At 42.8% G+C, this 18,831-nt stretch overlaps 1 protein-coding gene across 1 annotated transcript in view; it reads left to right on the top strand.

The window, feature by feature from the left end:
* The window catches only part of NUP133 (nucleoporin 133), a 279,976-nt gene that overhangs the window by 150,029 nt on the left and 111,116 nt on the right, over positions 1-18,831 (top strand). Inside the window, exons 14-15 of the mRNA XM_044292116.1 lie at positions 4,836-4,930; positions 17,435-17,659. Coding sequence (XP_044148051.1) covers positions 4,836-4,930; positions 17,435-17,659 — 320 coding nt within the window. The remainder of the gene's footprint in view (positions 1-4,835; positions 4,931-17,434; positions 17,660-18,831) is intronic.

The raw sequence follows: 18,831 nt of genomic DNA, 5'->3' as shown, positions 1-18,831 counted from the left end.
AAAACACATGTAATACACTACTGCATTTTCAGTCGACTGTGAACTCAGCCTATGGCCTGTTTCACACTGGTGTTATTCGTTTTGGCAGGGGAACAGCCTGCTGGATCCATAACTACCGTGTACAGTTTTGCGCTGCCTGAAGTCAGCACGTTTCCATTCACTATAATGGGAACCAGCAGAAATCCGGCTGCAGCATGGCAAATCTCCCTAGAGGCGGCTGTACACAAAACCGCTGCATGCTGGGACAGCCTCTCGGAATGAGTAATGTCAGTGGGAAACAGGTCTTAGAATGCTAGTATACATTTACCAGTGCACAAGGGATTACTGCGCTGCACCTGTGCTTGCAATAACTTCAAACCACAACAAATCAATGGTGGCAGGGCAGTTGGAGTGACTAAAGCTTGGCAGCAGTCTACATTAGCTCCATTAATCTGCTCTGAATTTGGACCTTAAAGGGCGTCTATCAGCAGCTTTGTACCCATGAAACTGGCTGACCTGTTGCATATGCGCTTGGCAGCTGTGTTGGTTCAGTGTTCATATGTTCCCGCGTTGCTGAGAAAATTATTTTAATATATGCAAATGAGTCTCTAGGAGCAATGGGGGCATTGCCGTTACACCTAGAGGCTCTGCTCTCTGCAACTATCGTTCTTTCTTTAGTGTGATTGACGCGGACGGGTGTTATGATGTTTTCACTGACACATATGAACATAGGACCAAAACAGATGCCTTCAGCTGCCAAGTGCACATGTAATAGACTAGCTAGTTTAATAGGTACAAATCTGCTGACAGATGCCCTTTAAAAATTAAATGTTTTAAGCTGCTTACACTTAAAAAGGACTTATGACTAGAAATGAGTGAACTTGTGTTTTACAAGTTCGAGTTTTATTACAATTTCGTTATGGATTCTGATACCATGGGCCATAACGGAGTGCCTTTAAGAGGCATTCCCGTCATAATAAGTCTATGGGCCGCATAACGGATCCGTCTGGTTTCCGTTACGCAGGAGAGGACTCCTGCATAATGGAAACCAGTCAGATCCATTATGCGGCCCATAGACTTCTATTAAAACAAAATGCCTCTTAAAGGCACTCCTTTATGGCCTATAGGTAGGGGTGGGCGATATAGGCGATATGCAATATAAATTTGTGCCACGATATGGATTTTGAGCATATCGACTATATCACCGGACTTCGATATGATCGCGCTCTATGTGCGCACAATGTTCTCCTGAGCCGCCACAGTGGAGAAGGAGGGAGTCCCTCCCTCCCCACTGTGCGCGACTGCCGCTGACCACCAATGAGAAAAGAGTCGGAGGAGGAGGGGAGGGACTGACAGTAAATCATTGAGTTTTCACGATCTTAGTCAGCGCGTGAAAACTCAAATCCGATGGTATATTCTAACCCCCAGGCGTTCCTATGGTGACAGGGACGCTTGCCTGGGGGTTAGAATTTACAGGGCCACGCCGCTCACAGGAGCACATTTATAAAATAAACAGTAACTTTAACTTTAATCAGCGACTCTTTACTTGTATACCTTAGGCCTCTTTCACACTTGCGTTGTCCGCATCCGGAGTGTACTCCACTTGCCGGAATTACACGCCAGATCCGGAAAAACGCAAGTGTACTGAAAGCATTTGAAGACTGATCCGTCTTCAAAATGCTTTCAGTGTTACTATGGCACCCAGGACGCTATTAAAGTCCTGGTTGCCATAGTAGTAGGGGGGAGCGGCATACTTACAGTCCGTGCGGCTCCCGGGGCGCTCCAGAATGACGTCAGAGTGCCCCATGCGCATGGATGACGTGCCATGCGATCACGTGATCCATGCGCTTGGGGCGCCCTGACGTCACTCTGGAGCGCCCCGGGAGCCACACGGATGGTAAGTATGCTGCTCCCCCGCTCCCCACTACACTTTATCATGGCTGCCAGAACTTTAGCGTCCCGGCAGCCATGGTAACCATTGAGTAAAAGCTAAACGTTGCATCCGGCAATGCGCCGAAACGACGTTTAGCTTAAGGCCGGATCCGGATCAATGCCTTTCAATGGGAATTAATTCCGGATCCGGCCTTGCGGCAAGTCTTCAGGATTTTTGGCCGGAGCAAAAAGCGCAGCATGCTGCAGTATTTTCTCCGGCCAAAAAACGTTCCGTTCCGGAACTGAAGACATCCGGATGCATCCTGAATGGATTTCACTCCATTCAGAATGCATTAGGATAAAACTGATCAGGATTCTTCCGGCATAGAGCCCCGACGACGGAACTCTATGCCGGAAGAAAAGAACGCAAGTGTGAAAGAGCCCTTACTCTGTCTTAGCTCCGGTAACAGCAGGCAGTGCGGGCGGGCGGCGCTCACACTCTGACGTCACGCGCCTGCTCCTCCCACTAGGCGGTGCAGGCGCGTGACGCCAGTTAGTGAGCGCCGCCCACCCGCACTGCCTGCTGTTACCGGAGCTAAGACAGAGTACGGTATACAAGTAAAGAGTCACTGATTAAAGTTACTGTTTAGTTTATAAATGTGTTTAGGGGAGGGGGATCTGTGGGTGTCACTGTTTAGGGGAGGGGGATCTGTAGGTGTCACTGTTTAGGGGAGGGGGATCTGTGGGTGTCACTGTTTAGGGGAGGGGGGATCTGTGGGTGTCACTGTTTAGGGGAGGGGGATCTGCGGGTGTCACTGTTTAGGGGAGGGGGATCTGTGGATGTCACTGATTAGGGGAGGGGGGATCTGTGGATGTCACTGATTAGGGGAGGGGGGATCTGTGGATGGCACTGATTAGGGGAGGGGGGATCTGTGGATGGCACTGATTAGGGGAGGGGGGATCTGTGGATGGCACTGATTAGGGGAGAGGGATCTGTGGATGGCACTGATTAGGGGAGGGGGATCTGTGGATGGCACTGATTAGGGGAGGGGGATCTGTGGATGGCACTGTTTAGGGGAGGGGGGGGTCTGTGGATGGCACTGTTTAGGGGAGGGGACTCAGCTCCCTGCTATTGTGTGCACTATGCACAGAGCAGCAGGGACAGTGTAAAGTCCTATTCACCCTAATAGAGCTCTATTAGGGTGAATATTACAAGGGTTCTAGCCCTTAAGGAGGCTAATAAATAAAATAAAAAAGTAAAGAAAAAAAGTTTAAACACTCCCTCCCCCCCCCCATATAGAAAACAATATATCGCAATATATATCGCATGTGCTTAAAATTATATCGCAATATAGATTTTAGGCCATATCGCCCACCCCTAGCCTGTGGTATCAGAATTATAATAAAACCAAAGCTCGAACACAAGTTTGCTCATCCCTACTTATGACCAGAAACAGGGTATCTGTTTTATTTGAAAAATATGTGGTCCCCGAAAATAATTTTTTTTTTTTTCCCTTCATTTTAAAATAATTGCTGCATGTTAGTATGTAAATGATCAGACTCTCCCCAGAGGTCAGGTCCAAACTTTTGTTTAGGGCTCATGCACACGACCATTGTCGGCCAGTGCCCGTATTGTGACCTGGTTCTGTGAGCTATATCACTGATGCAAACCCATTCACTTGAACAGGTCCACAATCCGGAAGGATCCTCTGTGGTTTTCTGTCCATGCCTCCGCACTGCAAAAAAATAGAACATGTTCATTTTTTGTGCGGATGCGTGTGCATCCGTCTGCGGCAGCCAAACATATTGTACTTGTGCATAGGGGGCCGCAAATTGCGCTCCTAAATTCACGGAATGGGCGGCACAATTTTTTTTCCCGTGCAGAAATCAAAACAAATAGCCACACGCTTATACACTGCAATGTACACTGCAAAATTCCGATGGTCAACTGAGGTGTATTTCAGCTATGTGAATATAGCCTTAGGCTACTTTCACACTTGCGGCAGAGGATTCCGGCAGGCAGTTCAGTCGCGGGAACTGCCAGCCGGATCCGGCAATCCAGACACAAACGGATGCATTTGCGAGACTGATTTGGATGCGGATCCATCTGAGAAATACATTGACATACTGTATCCGTCTTTCCGGTTGTCATTTATTTTTATTTTTTTTCATTTTTAAAAGTCTGCTCATCCGGTTTTTCGAACACATAGTACTGGTTGAAATGTTTGGTTGAAGTTATTGCTGCCAAAGGAGGTTCAACCAGTTATTAAATTCAAGGGTTCACATACTTTTTCCACCTACACTGTGAATGTTTACATGGTGTGTTCAATAAAAACATGGTAACATTTAATTCTTTGTGTGTTATTAGTTTAAGCAGACTGTGATTGTCTATTGTTGTGACTTAGATGAAGATCAGATCACATTTTATGAGCAATTTGTGCAAAAACCCATATCATTCCAAAGGGTTCACATACTTTTTCTTGCAACTGTATGTGTTGCTTTCTAGGCACGTGCTATGAATACAGTAACCTCTCACTGCCTATTAGCTTACATTAGCAGTTTGTCAAGACACACTGAACAGATTGATGCCAATATGATTGCTGTCTCACACTACACAGTGCTTGTAGTCTGTTACACAACAACATATAAACTAAGCCTTTTGGCAAAGTTGCAGTTTTCATTTTAGATCCCCTGGAATAATAACAAAATGGTACAAATGCTGGACTGTACCTTTTAATAATGCCATGTCGTTAGCTACAATGAATGGGTTATTCATAAACAGCCCATTGTTCCTCTTCAGTCCCATTTTTTTAACTGAAGAACACCACTTCAGCTAGAATATGGACCTGAATCCTTGTTGTTTTTTGGTGGGCCCATTAGTGAGTCCAAAATTTTTACACATGCAGTGCTTGTACTACAGGAGTAACTTGTGGGAGGATCACATTTTTAGTATGATTTTATGATGCTTTATTTATCTTACACAGAAGCAAGTGGCTTGAGTAATACATCCCTCATTCTTTTGCATCAGCTGGAGGATAAAATGAAAGCACACTCCTTTTTCTTGGATTTCCTTCATCAGGTTTGTATGTTAACATAAGCATCACAGACCAATCAAAAGGGAAAATGTCTGCAGCGGGAGCGGTTCTTCTGTTAGTTTAACAACATCCCCACAAAAGGACATAATAGAAGCTCTTGAGTGTTTATTATTGCCCCGAATACCGTGTTTATAAAATATTTATTTTTTCATGAAAGTAATTAATAAAAATTGTTAGGGAGAAAAATTGGTTTAGATTTAAGTTCTCTCGCCCCATCAGCTCCCCACAATACGATCGTGGGTTGCCTTTGGCTAATGAGGCCCATCACCCAGGCTGTAAAACAGCATGTATTGTACTGCATTGAAGCAGAGATCAGACCCTCAAGAGCTGAAGTCCCATAGTGGTAACTGGCAGCACGGTGGCTCAGTGGTTAGGACTGGTGCCTTGCAGTGTTGGTGTCCTGGGTTCTACATGTGTTTGTGTGGGTTTCCTTTCGCGCTCCAAACATATACTTATAGGAACCTTAGATTGTGAGCCCGATTGGGGACTTCTTGATGCTAATGTCGGTAAAGCGCTGCGGAATATAGTAGCGCAATAAATAATAAATAGTGGTACCATGATAAAAAGTAAAAAGAAGTGTTTATAAAAGTGAAAAAATAAAGAAAAGTTTCAGCAAATTCTCAACTTTATTATCAAAACATACAGTCTTATAGGTAAGGCTACTTTCACACTGGCGTTTCTGGGTCCGCTCGTGAGATCCGTTTCAGGGCTCTCATAAGCGGCTCAAAACGGATCAGTTTAGCCCCAATGCATAATGCATGGATAAGGATCCGTTCAGAATGCATCAGTTTACCTCCGTTCAGCCTCCATTCCGCTCTGGATGCGGACACCAAAAAGCTGCTTGCAGCGCTTTGATGTCCGCCTGACGATGCAGAGCCAAACGGATCCGTCCTGACTTACAATGTGAGTCAATGGGGACGGATCAGTTTTCGCTGACACAATATGGTGCAATTGAAAACGGATCCGCCTCCCATTGACTTTTAGTGCAAGTCAAAACTGATCTGTTTGCATTATCATGAGCAAAGAAAAAAATAAATGTTTTTGTTCATGGTAATCAAACGGATCCGCTCTGAACGGATACAATCGTTTGCATTATAGGTGCGGATCCTTCTGTGCAGATACCAGACACATCCGCACCCTACGCAGGTGTGAAAGTATCCTAACGGGGACAAAGCAGGCACACCGCTAGGGGTCTGGAAATCGTAATTTGATTAGTTATTCATATAAGGTAATATTATCTGACCATACTAATTGCATCTTAGCAATTAAAAAGTATGTGCAATATCTTATCTCAATGTTAGCATTCTTTAGCAACATCATAAGAAAGATCAGAACCTGTCCGAGATTAAGGCTAGGTCTACACGACGACATTTGTCGCGTGACATTTTGTTGCACTAATGTCGCGCAACAATTTTTATAATGGCAGTCTATGGTGTCGCACTGCAACATGCGACATACTGCGACGCGACAGTCGCAGAAAATCCATTTGAGATGGATTTCTCTGTGACTGTCGCGTCGCAGTCGCAGCATGTCGCATGTTGCAGTGCGACACCATAGACTGCCATTATAAAAATTGTTGCGCGACAAATGTTGCACCCTATCTGTCGCGCGACAAATGTCGTTGTGTAGACCTAGCCTAAAGCTACAGGGCATACACACCTTGACCAAAAGTTACTACAGTTCAGACCATTTCCATCACACCAGCTTTAAATGGGAAAAAAGCCCATGATCTACTCCATTGGGTGAACTGTTAAAAAAAAAAATGTATAAATGAAAATTGTGCCAAAACAATAATTTGTTGGTCACCTTGACAAACAAAAAGCATAATATCGAGCAGTCAAAAAATACTACATACCCGAGAATGGTACCAATAAAAACGTCAACGCATCCCGCAACAAAACAAGCCCTCACGCAAGATCGTCAAAAAGATAAAAATATGGCTTTCTGAAAATGGCATTGCAAAAACATGATTGATTTTTTATTTTATTTTTTATGCTTTTATTGTGTAAAACAAAAAAAAATTGACATAGGTACTGTAGTTATGTATCACTGCATCAATTATGACCTGATCTATCCCATCAGGTAAATGTCATTAAAAAAAAAACTAATAAAGTAGTTCAAGAACAGCCACCTCACATTAAAATGTAATATCAAGCGATCAAAAGTACTATGTATCCCAAAATGGTATCAATGAATACGTCAATTTATCCTGCAAAAAACAAACCCTCACACTTAGACTATCGTCTGAAAAATAAGTAAATATGCTCTAAAAAAATGGCAACTCAAATTATTCTTTTTTTTTTCCAAAATTCTTTTTCTATATCCTGCTTTCCAAAAAGGGAAATAAAAAGTGATCAAAAAGTCATATGTACTCCAAAGTAGAAACAGTGATAATGACAACTTATCCCACAAAAAAATAAGCCCTCACACAGTTCCATTGAGAAAAACATGTGAAAAAGCATGGTTCTCAGTATTACTATCCCGGAGGCTGTTAAAAAGCAACATGGCATCTGTAAACCAATCAAAAATCTGTGCTGCAAAAGCCTAAAGGTGGTCTTTTCCTTATGAACCCTACATCATTCATATACGGCACAATATGTCCACATTTGTCATTTTAGTACCCAATATAACCTGCTTAACTATCTAAAGGGTGTGGTGTGTTTCGGATGGCACTAACTGGGCACAGCATATTGGGCATTAAAATGCAATATCTGCAATACCATTTCTGCAGAACACTTGTGGTGTCAAAATGATCACATACCTTGAGGGGTGTAGTTTCCAAAATGGTGTAACTTCTATGGGGTTCCATTTATTATTTTACCCCAAAGCCCCTACAGTTGTGAGCACAATATGCGTAAATTACCACATTGGGACTCAAATATGTATGGTGCTCCTTTACTCCCGAGCCCTTTTGTATGCCCAGGCAAAAGATTAGGGCCCCATGTATGGTATTTTGTCTCGGGAAGCACAGCATAATGTTGAAGGCTTGCATTTAACACCAGCATACATTGTGCCCAACATATTGGGCACTGAATTGGCATATATGGTATGTGGAAAAATTGCAAATTTAACTTTGCATCTGTTGTGAATTAATTTTTGCAAACCACCTTTTGGGGTAAACATGTTCATTACACCCCTTGGTAAATTCTGTGGGAGGTTTGGTTACTAAAATGGAGTCGCTTCTTCTTCTTTTTTTTTATTTTTTATTTCACCTCGGTGCTCTTTCTCTTCTGAGCCTTGCAGTGTGCCCATACAGCAGTTTTCAGACACCTCCATCAGCCCTCAGATGGGACCCCCATCAGACATCAGGTCATATTGCATGTCTACATGCACTAAGTCCTGACACTGTACTCCGTTCAGAGCGAGGCCCAAAAGAAGATCAGGGAGGGTGATTAGAGCCTAGCACAGTGCTTCCCTTACATCTCCCCACATCTCCCACACGCTGATGACTGTTTCCACAATGGAAATTAGCATTAGCATTCAGACTATAAGATGCACTGCCACTTTTAGAGGAAAAAATTGCATCCTATAGTCCAAAAAATAGTGTCTTCTTTCATGCATGACAATAGGGTCAACTTTACACTCCATGTTGGTGCGGCAACTGGCCTCAATGCTGATGAAATGCGTTGGAGTTCAGTTCCTGACTATACATTATGGGTTGGGTGCGACCACTGGAGGAAGACGCTTTTACGTTTTATATCAGGAATATGACACACATGACTAGGATACTCAGCTGGAATGTGAGAGGCATGGCTGATACACACAAGTGTCATAGTATCTTCAATTACCTATAGCGTTTTCAGCCAGCCTTTTGCTGTTTGCAAGAAACGCATTTAACCAAGGACACATTGCATTGGTTAAATTAGTCTTGGGTGGGATATGGTGCTTATGCGGTGCTATCCTCACATTCTGGGGGAGTTAGTATATTAGTACATAAGAACATTAGATTTGAATGTATTAAAGAACACTTAGATGAGTAAGGAAGATTTGTATGTGTACTGTGCAACATTGAAGGCATTCAGATGATACTGGTAGCATTATATATTCCCCTTCCGTTTGCGTCAACCCTGTTGAGTGATCCTTGAGTTTGTGGTAGAATATCCCGGAATTCCGTGGTTGCTGGTGGGAGATTACAACTGTACACTGGATGACCGGATGGACAGATGTAGGGTGGAGGGACCTGGAAGATCCCCGGGAAGTTCGGCATTATGCAACATTGACAGAGATGGGTTTAATGGATGTATGGAAATTGAGGCACCCGACAGAACGGAAATACTCTTGTAGCTCATTCTCTATCTCGAAAAGACTTAACAATGGTGAACGATGGAATGTTTCCAATTGTTCATTCCTTCGACGTCTCGACATGCTGTCTGGGATGCTATGAAAGCATATCTGAGGGGGCTACTGATCAATTCCATTAGTGTACATAAAACTAGATCTAAAGTAGAGGATGTCATGGTTTACAAGGAGCCGGAGAGGGCATTTGGGGTAGCACCCTTCCAGGCTACCAGTAGGGCATTAAAAGAGGTGCAGGAACAATTGAGGTGCCATCTATTGAAGGTAGCATACAGAAAAAGCACCTTTTATTAACAATACATTTTCAGAAGGTGAAAGTGTAGGGCATACTCTATTGGTTATTTCCAGGGCCCAGCCAAGATCATCAGTATTGTGGAACTGTTGGATCATCAGGGAAGGTCTTGTACAAGTACAAAGGATATTCTAAATGTATTAAAGGGATTTTACTACTCTCTGTATAGCTCCAAGAATACTAACTCAGAGGAGGAGTTATTACAATTCCTTAGGGGGGCAGAAATACCCACACTTTTAGCAGAGGAGAGGGACAAATTAGAGGAGCCTTTTGATAAGGAGGAATTGGTGGAAGCCTTGAAAGATATGGCTAATGATAAAGCTCCGGGCTCGGATGGTATTCCTGTGGAGATTTCAGGATATACCATTACCACAACTACTGAAGGTCTTTAATTATTGGTTGGAGGTGGGCTGTCTTCCAGAATCTAGGCAGGAAGCACTTATAGTGGTGATACCGAAACCAGGGAAGGATCCAAGATTACCCGACTCCTACAGGCCAATATCCCTCCTAACGTTGGATGTTAAGTTGTTAGCAAAGGTTCTGGCAAAAAGACTTTCTAAGGTCATACTTGGCATAATCCACCCAGACCAAATGGGCTTTATGCCCCAAAAATCTACAGCTATTAACATTTGTAGAGTATATACCAGCTTACAAATCCCAGCAGATAACTGTGGGGATAGGGCAGTTCTGTCGATTGACGCTGCTAAGGCCTTCGACATGGTGGAGTGGGGTTACCTCTGGGGTATGTTGAGATATGTAGACTTTGAGCGGTTCTATAAGTGGGTGTAGGTCCTCTACTCTAATCCGAGGGCACGTAAGGGTTAATGGGAGCGTGTCTAACTACATCCAGCTAGCTGGGGGAACTAGGCAGGGGTGCCTATTATCCCCCTCCTCTTTGCTATAGCTATTGAGCCTATAGCGGCGGCAGTGCATAAGTCCCTAGACATTAAGGGTTTTCAATACGGGCAGGTAAATAACAAAATTGCGCTATACGCTGATGACACTCTTCTATTTATGGGGGATGCGACATCTTCCCTTTCGGCAGCTATGTCTCTGATGAAGAAGTTTGGCAGTTTGTCGGGCCTTACTATTAATTGGCAAAAATCTGTGTTGATGCCTATTGATGGTCAGGCGATATCTGAGGTGGCCATTGCTCATAATATCCCCTGTGTTAATAATGTTAAGTATCTAGGAATCCAGAATTTAGTAGAAGGGGGGGGTATTTAAATAATTTACAGATATACAGGAGTAATTCCAAATTCCTCGAACAAGCTTTTACCAATATTTACAGCTACGTCATGAGGAAAAAAGGTATTATCAATGCTAAACTAGATATGGCCCAAAAATTAATCCTTACAGGAAGAGAAAAGAGAGGTTTCATATCTATGCTTTATACAGTGTTACTAGCTAAGTTCTTAATCTCTCATCCGTTGACTCAAATGAAAAATTGGGAAGAAGATGTGGGGGAGATATCGCTGTTATGGTCCCTCAGGTGACTGATGTCAGGAAATCAAGGAGATTGGCTGAGCGTGGAGGATTCTAACAGCCTCCTTGATTTCTCGTAAGTGTTGATGGGGTTAATGACCACTTCCCTTTTTCTCAGCCTTTGCTCAGTGGTCATCACTTCTACCCTTTATAGTCTGACCCCCACCCTTCTGACTATGCGGTAGATAGCTTCATTTGTGTTTGGCTGAGCTGGTGTGAGTTCGTCTCTGGTTTTTCTGCTCATCCGTCTCTACAGAAGTTAAGTGTCCCGTTTGTTTGTTAACCCCTTCACGCAACATCACGTACATGTACGTGGGGGAATGTGGTGCCTCACCGCATCCCCACGTGCATGTACGTGATCGGCTTCACTGTCAGCGCAGGGACCTGAGCGCTGAAGATTCAGTGAAGCCGGCGTGCTGGGGTTGCTAGGCAACCCTAGAAGCCGGAAGGAGATGTATTGGCCCCCTGACCCGCCCACGATCGCTGTGATTGGTCCAATACTGCAGAGGGACCAATCGGAGCGCATCGGGGCAGGTAAGGGGGGTTAGGGAGGGACTGTGTGCCTCTCCTTCTCTGATCGTCCCCATTCCTGTCAGGGAAGCGATCAGAGAAGGAGAGTGTGACAATCTGATGTACCTATCACATGTATACTAGTCATGGAGTACTGCTACTTAGCGCTCCATGACTAGTATACTCGTCATGGCATAAAACTGTCACCATGTCTGCAGACATGGTGACAGCGCTGAGTGCCGGCTGTTACACACAGCCAGGCACTCAGGCGCAATGCCGATGGGGGTCCTGTGACCCCCGTATCGGCGATCGGGTAGTTTCGGCACCCCCCCCCCCCCCCCCTATCGGCGATCGCTTTATGTCGTTTCTGATCCCTGCGGTCCCTGACCGCAAGGATCAGAAACCTAAAAAATGGCCCCAAATCGATTTTTTTTTACCCCCCCTGCACCCCTGAATTTCATTTATGTGGCGGGGTGCAGGGGGCGGTTTGTGGGCGGTGCGGGGTCGGTGCGGGGCGGTGTGGCAGTTGCGGGAGGCGGGCGGTGCGGCAGATCCCCCGCCCGCCTCCCATTATAATCATCGTTGGTGTCTAGTGGGTATACCAGGGTGCCAGCACATTGCTGGCACCCTGGTATAAACGGCTGACATCGGTGATGCGATGTCAGCCGTTTAACCCTTTCCATACCGCGGTCCGTACGGACCGCGGTATGGAAAAGGTTAACAGCTCAGGGAGCTCCCTCCCTCTCCCATCGGAGGGCTGCTGTACCTTTGCAGCCCCCCGATGGAGAGGGAGAGAGCTCCCAGACAGCCCCCCCAGAGCCCCGTCCTTACCCTTCCCCGTCTGCGCAGTTCTGAACATAACTGAGCAGACGGGGAAGGTTCCCATGGCAACAGGACGCCTCTCAGGCGTCCTGCTGTCCATGGTGCTGAACAGATCTATGCTGAAAGCATAGATCTGTTCAGTGTAAGTAAAATATAGTACAGTGCAATATATATTGTACTGTACTGTATTATACAGACATCAGACCCACTGGATCTTCAAGAACCAAGTGGGTCTGGGTCAAAAAAAAAAGTGAAAAAAGTAAAAAAAAAGTAAAAATCAAAAAACACATTTATCACTGATTAAACATGAGAAAAATAAAATTCCCTACACATGTTTGGTATCGCCGCGTCCGTAACGACCTGATCTATAAAACGGTCATGTTACTTTTCCCGAACGGTGAACGCCATAAAAATAAAAAACTATGATGAAATTGAAATTTTGCCCACCTTACTTCCCCAAAAAAGATAATAAAAGTGATCAAAAAAGTCGCATGTACTCCAAAATTGTAACAATCAAACCGTCATCTCATCCCGCAAAAAATGAGACCCTACTTAAGATAATCGCCCAAAAACTGAAAAAACTATGGCTCTTAGACTATGGAAACACTAAAACATCATTTTTTTTGTTTCAAAAATGAAATCATTGTGTAAAACTTATATAAATAAAAAAAGTATACATATTAGGTATCGCCGCGTCCGTATCGACCGGCTCTATAAAAATATCACATGACCTAACCCCTCAGGTGACCACCGTAAAAAAATAAAAATAAAAACGGTGTAGAAAAAGCAATTTTTTGTCATCTTACGTCACAAAAAGTGTAATAGCAAGCGATCAAAAAGTCATATGCACCCCAACATAGTGCCAATCAAACCGTCATCTCATCTCGCAAAAAATGAGACCCTTCTTAAGATAATCGCCCCAAAACTGTAAAAACTATGGCTCTTAGACTATGGAGAAACGAAAAAAAAAAATTGTTTTAAAAATGAAATCATTGTATAAAACTTACATAAATAAAAAAAATTTATACATATTAGGTATCGCCGCGTCCGTGACAACCTGCTCTATAAAATTACCACATGATCTAACCTGTCAGATGAATGTTGTAAATAACAATAAAAAAAACGATGCCAAAAAAGCTATTTCTTGTTACCTTGCCGCACAAAAAGTGTAATATAGAGCAACCAAAAATCATATGTACCCTAAACTAGTACCAACAAAACTGCCACCCTATCCCGTAGTTTCTAAAATGGGGTCACTTTTTTGGAGTTTCTACATCAGGGGGCTTCAAATGGGACATGGTGTCAAAAAAACTGTCCAGCAAAATCTGGCTTCCAAAAACCACACGGCGCACCTTTCACTCTACGCCCCGCTGTGTGCCCGTACAGTAGTTTACGGCCACATATGGGGCGTTTCTGTAAACAGCAGAGTCAGGGCAATAAAGATGCAGTCTTGTTTGGCTGTTAACCCTTGCTTTGTTAGTGGAAAAAATGGGTTAAAATTGAAAATTAGGCAAAAAAATTAAATTCTCAAATTTCATCCCCATTTGCCAATAACTCTTGTGCAACACCTAAAGGGTTAACAAAGTTTGTAAAATCAGTTTTGAATACCTTGAGGGGTGTAGTTTCTTAGATGGGGTCACTTTTAGGGAGTTTCTGCTCTAGGGGTGCATCAGGGGGCTTCAAATGGCACATGGTGTAAATAAACCAGTCCAGCAAAACCTGCCTTCCAAAAACCATACGGCGCACCTTTCACTCTACGCCCTGCTGTGTGCCCGTACAGTAGTTTACGGCCACATATGGGGTGTTTCTGTAAACGGCAGAGTCAGGGCAATAAAGATACAGTCTTGTTTGGATGTTAACCCTTGCTTTGTTAGTGTAAAAAATTGGTTAAAATGGAAAATTAGGCAAAAAAATGAAATTCTCAAATTTCATCCCCATTTGCCAATAACTCCTGTGCAACACCTAAAGGGTTAACAAAGTTTGTAAAATCAGTTTTGAATACCTTGAGGGGTGTAGTTTATAGAATAGGGTCATTTTTGGGTGGTTTCTATTATGTAAGCCTCGCAAAGTGACTTCAGACCTGTAGTGGTCCCTAAAAATTGGATTTCTGAAAAATTTCAAGATTTGCTTCTAAACTTCTAAGCCTTGTAACATCCCCAAAAAATAAAATATCATTCCCAAAATAATTCAAACATGAAGTACACATATGGGGAATGTAAAGTCATCACAATTTTTGGGGGTATTACTATGTATTACAGAAGTAGAGAAACTGAAACTTTGAAATTTGCAAATTTTTCCAAATTTGGGGTAAATTTGGTATTTTTTTATGCAAAAAAAAATAATTTTGGGACTTAATTTTTCCAGTGTCATGAAGTACAATATGTGACGAAAAAACAATCTCAGAACGGCCTGGATAAGTCAAAGTGTTTTAACGTTATCAGCCCTTAAAGTGACACTGGTCAGATTTGCAAAAAATGACCTGGTCCTTAAGGTGAAATAAGGCTGTGTCTTGAAGGGGTTAAATTCCCTGTTGTTGTATCTGGGCCTGAGACAGAGACTTCCATTCGTACATCTGGGGAGGAATGGGTTGTCTCTGGTCCTAACCTCCAGGGCATTATAGGGATATAAAGGCCTAGGTCTCCTGCATATGAATATTCCTACCTTCAAGGTCTTTTCATATTGATAGTTAGGAGGTGACCTGTATCTTCCTTAGTTTCCAGGCCCAGTTTCTGTTCCCCTTCCTCCTGTGTTCAGTGTGGAGTGTCTCCCCCACACTGATCGTGACAGTCGCAAGGGCAATGGGAGGATATTTTAGAGGCAATTCTGTTGACTTCACTGAGTGAACAGGGAAAGCTGTCCCAACTTTTCATTATTCAGAGTATATAAAACGCAAATATTTATAAAATACATTGTGTCTGAGATGTCCTATGGAACCAGCAGCTTTGATTAACATGATGTGGAAATGTCAATGTCTAGATAGGTTCTGGTTAGGTATAATAGAGACCATAGAACAAAACATGGCAGTTAGGGTAGATGGAGACCCCAAAATATGTATTCTGCGATATGTATCTGAAATAGGGACAGATGAGTATAGTAAGATAGCGGTGGGTAGATTGTTGTATATAGTCAGAAAACTGATTGTGTTGCATTGGATACAGACTAGCCACCTGACGTTGGAAGAATTTATGGTTAAAGTCAATAATATGTTGATCTGTGAAAAAGCTATATTCCGGAAAAGAGGGTGTCCGCAAAAGTTTGATAAACTATGGAGCAAATGGTTGACCAATAGTCATATTAGATTCTAAAGAGAGAGGGAAAAGCACAAATGTGAGTGCTGATTTCAGGGGGGGGGGGGGGGGGGGGGGGGGATTTGCTATAGGAGTATTCATGTATGTTATATAATATATACAAAAATGACAATACGCAAAAGTGTAGCTCAAGTAGATTTATTTTTATGTATTGGGATATTAGAATATGCTTATTGTACACAGCTTTGAAAATCTTGTTACTAAAATTGATTTGATTCAAAACTATACACTTCATCCCCTGACATCACCCCAGAACACCAGTGACTGTCTCTCTGCCATCGCTCACATTCTGTTTCAGATAGTGATAAAACGGAACTTCTTGTGTTCTCTTGATCTACAAACATACCCAAACCTGATTTCTCCCTCTGTGTGCGACACCATCATTACTCCCGCTCATGTCGCCTGCATCTCTAGTATCCGCCCTTTCTCACTATGGAAACAACAAAAACTCTCATTGTTGCCCTGATCCATTCCCGCCTCGATTACTGCAATTTACTATTAATTGGCATTCCCTTCACTAGACTCTCCCCTCTCCAATCTATTCTTAATGCAGCAGCCAGTGTCACCTATCTGTCCAACTGCTACTATGATGCCTCTGCCCTGTGCTGTTCATTGCACTAGCTACAAGTACACTATAGGATCCAATTTAAACTGCTTCTCCTCACCCACAAAGCTCTCCACAGTGCTGGACCCCCCTTACATCTCTTCCCTCATTTTTTGTCTACCACCCTACCCGTGCTCTCTGTTCAGCCAATGAGTTACGACTTCCACAATAATCCGAACCTCTCACTCACGGCTCCAAGATTTTTCCCGAACTGCATCGGTTCTCTATAATGCACTACCCTGAAGAAATCAGGCTAAATCACAACATACACACAGTTTTAAGCACTCCCTAAAAACACATCTTTTTAGGGCAGCCTATCACATCTCCTGATCTAATTCCTCTACACCAGACATCCTCAAACTGCGGCCCTCCAGCTGTTGTAATTTTTGACTTGTCTGTTACTGTGTTATTTATGACTGTTTGTTTGTACATGGACCCCTGAACTGTAAAGCGCCGCGGAATATGTTGACGCTATAGAAATAAAGATTATTATTTTTATTATAGAGAGAATACTAGTGAGCACTTCCATTATGGAAGTGCTCCCTAGTACATGGTAGAACCATAGAGTGGTGAATACAGCGCTCTTGGTCCTGCCTGTACTCACTGCTCCCTGGTCTTCTCCAGTCACGGCACTCCATGTGTCCTGACTGCGTACAGCGCCAGGATGTAGTGCGTGCACTTTGATGTGACTCTGTTCGATGTCAGGTCACAGTGCATCAAAGGCGCCCGGAGAAGACCAGGGTGTGGTGAGTGCAGGAGAGACCTGCAGACTGGCAGCACGATGAATAATGAAATAAACCCTTTTTTATTCCATTTTTGTTATTTTTTGAATCATTCAAGGGAATCTCTCACCAGAAAATTTACTGTAAAACTGAACTCAATAGCTCAGCTGAATGTAATGATACCTTTCATTTTGCAATCTATTGCTTCATTCTGGAGAAAAAGTACTTTAAATGCATATGCAAATGAACTAGGAAGTGCACCAAGGCAGGCCCAAGCCACTCTGTGCACCCTTGCCCCTCCTGCAAGGGTGCTAGGGACTCTTATTCTTGTATCATGTTTCTCTTTGGCTCTTTTCTCTTCCATATCAATTACTGATGGTGAACTAAAGTATGGTTGAGAAATGTTCTAACACACTTTATTAACTTTTTTTTGGAACTCATAAACTCAGGTTGGACTATTTGATCGTTTAAGCACTTGTCAAGTGAGAGGATCTGCCATGGCAACTCGTCTATTGCTTTGTGAACATGCAGAGAAATTATCTGCTGCAATAGTTCTGAAGAACCACCACACAAAGCTTCCAGCACTTGTTAACTCTGCTATACTGCTTGCCCTGAACAAGAGGATGTGCTCAGTCCCCCACAATCTTACTCCTGCTGATGTGTACTTTAGAGAGGTATGCTTAATAATGTTTTCAATATCGTCATTTAATTAAAAGCCTTTTTAATCAGGCACGTTGATTAGCTATGCTGTAACAGTCTGGTTGAGGTAGGGCCCACTCCTCATAATTCTCTGTGCCAAATTTTGCAGTTGTCAATGAACACTTCAGCAATGAGAAAAGAAAAATCTAATATTATATATATATATATATATATATATATATATATATATATATATATATATATTAGTTTTAAGGAGATATAATAAAATGACGAAAGGGGGAAAGTTAAAAAATAAATATCTGAGCCAGGTAAGTGCGATTCAGTAAGTCAGAGGTATAGGGGGTGAAAAAACAAGACATCAAAAAATTCTTGCAGACAAACATAAAGCAACATTACATATGACTTGCCAACAACTTCCATCCCAATGTAAAGCAGTTTTACAATACTGCCTTCCCAATCGCTCTACACATTGGTCCCAGCTGCTACGTGATCATCAGGTGACAGGTCATATAAACATGCAACTGGGTCTAATGACCCAGTCCAACCCTGACATTGACATCTGTGACCTTTCTCAAACTGTAGGTTCCTTCACACAGTGGAGTCCCTATATCACACTAACAGATAATCCCGAAGATCATCACTTTAAGCATTCATATTAGCGCTCGTAAGCGATGATCTGGCATTGTAATACTGACGCTGATTATGAGATACACATCATTGAGTAATTGGATTCTTTCAGCAGGTTTAAAAATCATTGTTTGACGGCACCAGACCGTGCTGTCTAATCAGATAGCTTCATAGCTTCTAATCTAATGTAGGTCTAATATAAGCTTTACTGCTCCTGTTTTCCAAAGACCGATTAATTGAATTTCTGATGAATGTTTTATCTCTTTCATAAATGTACATGTTAAGATACTGGCTAAAATTATTGCCCTATATTTAAACACTGATCTACAAGATCCAGGTGAGCTCTGACAACATATGTCGCGCCTCCCACCTGTTATATAGCTGCAAACATTGGGGCACTGAGACTACGTATATTCCTCTCGCTTGACATACGTAAAACAGTCACTGCAGTCTTTGTTACGTACATATCCTAAGAATATCTGAACAGATGTGGTTTCCTTTCACAAAGTCATTATTTAGCTTAACAAGGTGTCCTCCAACCTTTCTCTCTGTTATTTGA

This window comes from Bufo gargarizans, chromosome 4 (genome assembly GCF_014858855.1).
Source record: "Bufo gargarizans isolate SCDJY-AF-19 chromosome 4, ASM1485885v1, whole genome shotgun sequence".
Taxonomy (NCBI): Eukaryota; Metazoa; Chordata; class Amphibia; order Anura; family Bufonidae; genus Bufo; species Bufo gargarizans.
This window is presented reverse-complemented; position numbering and strand designations above follow the sequence as displayed.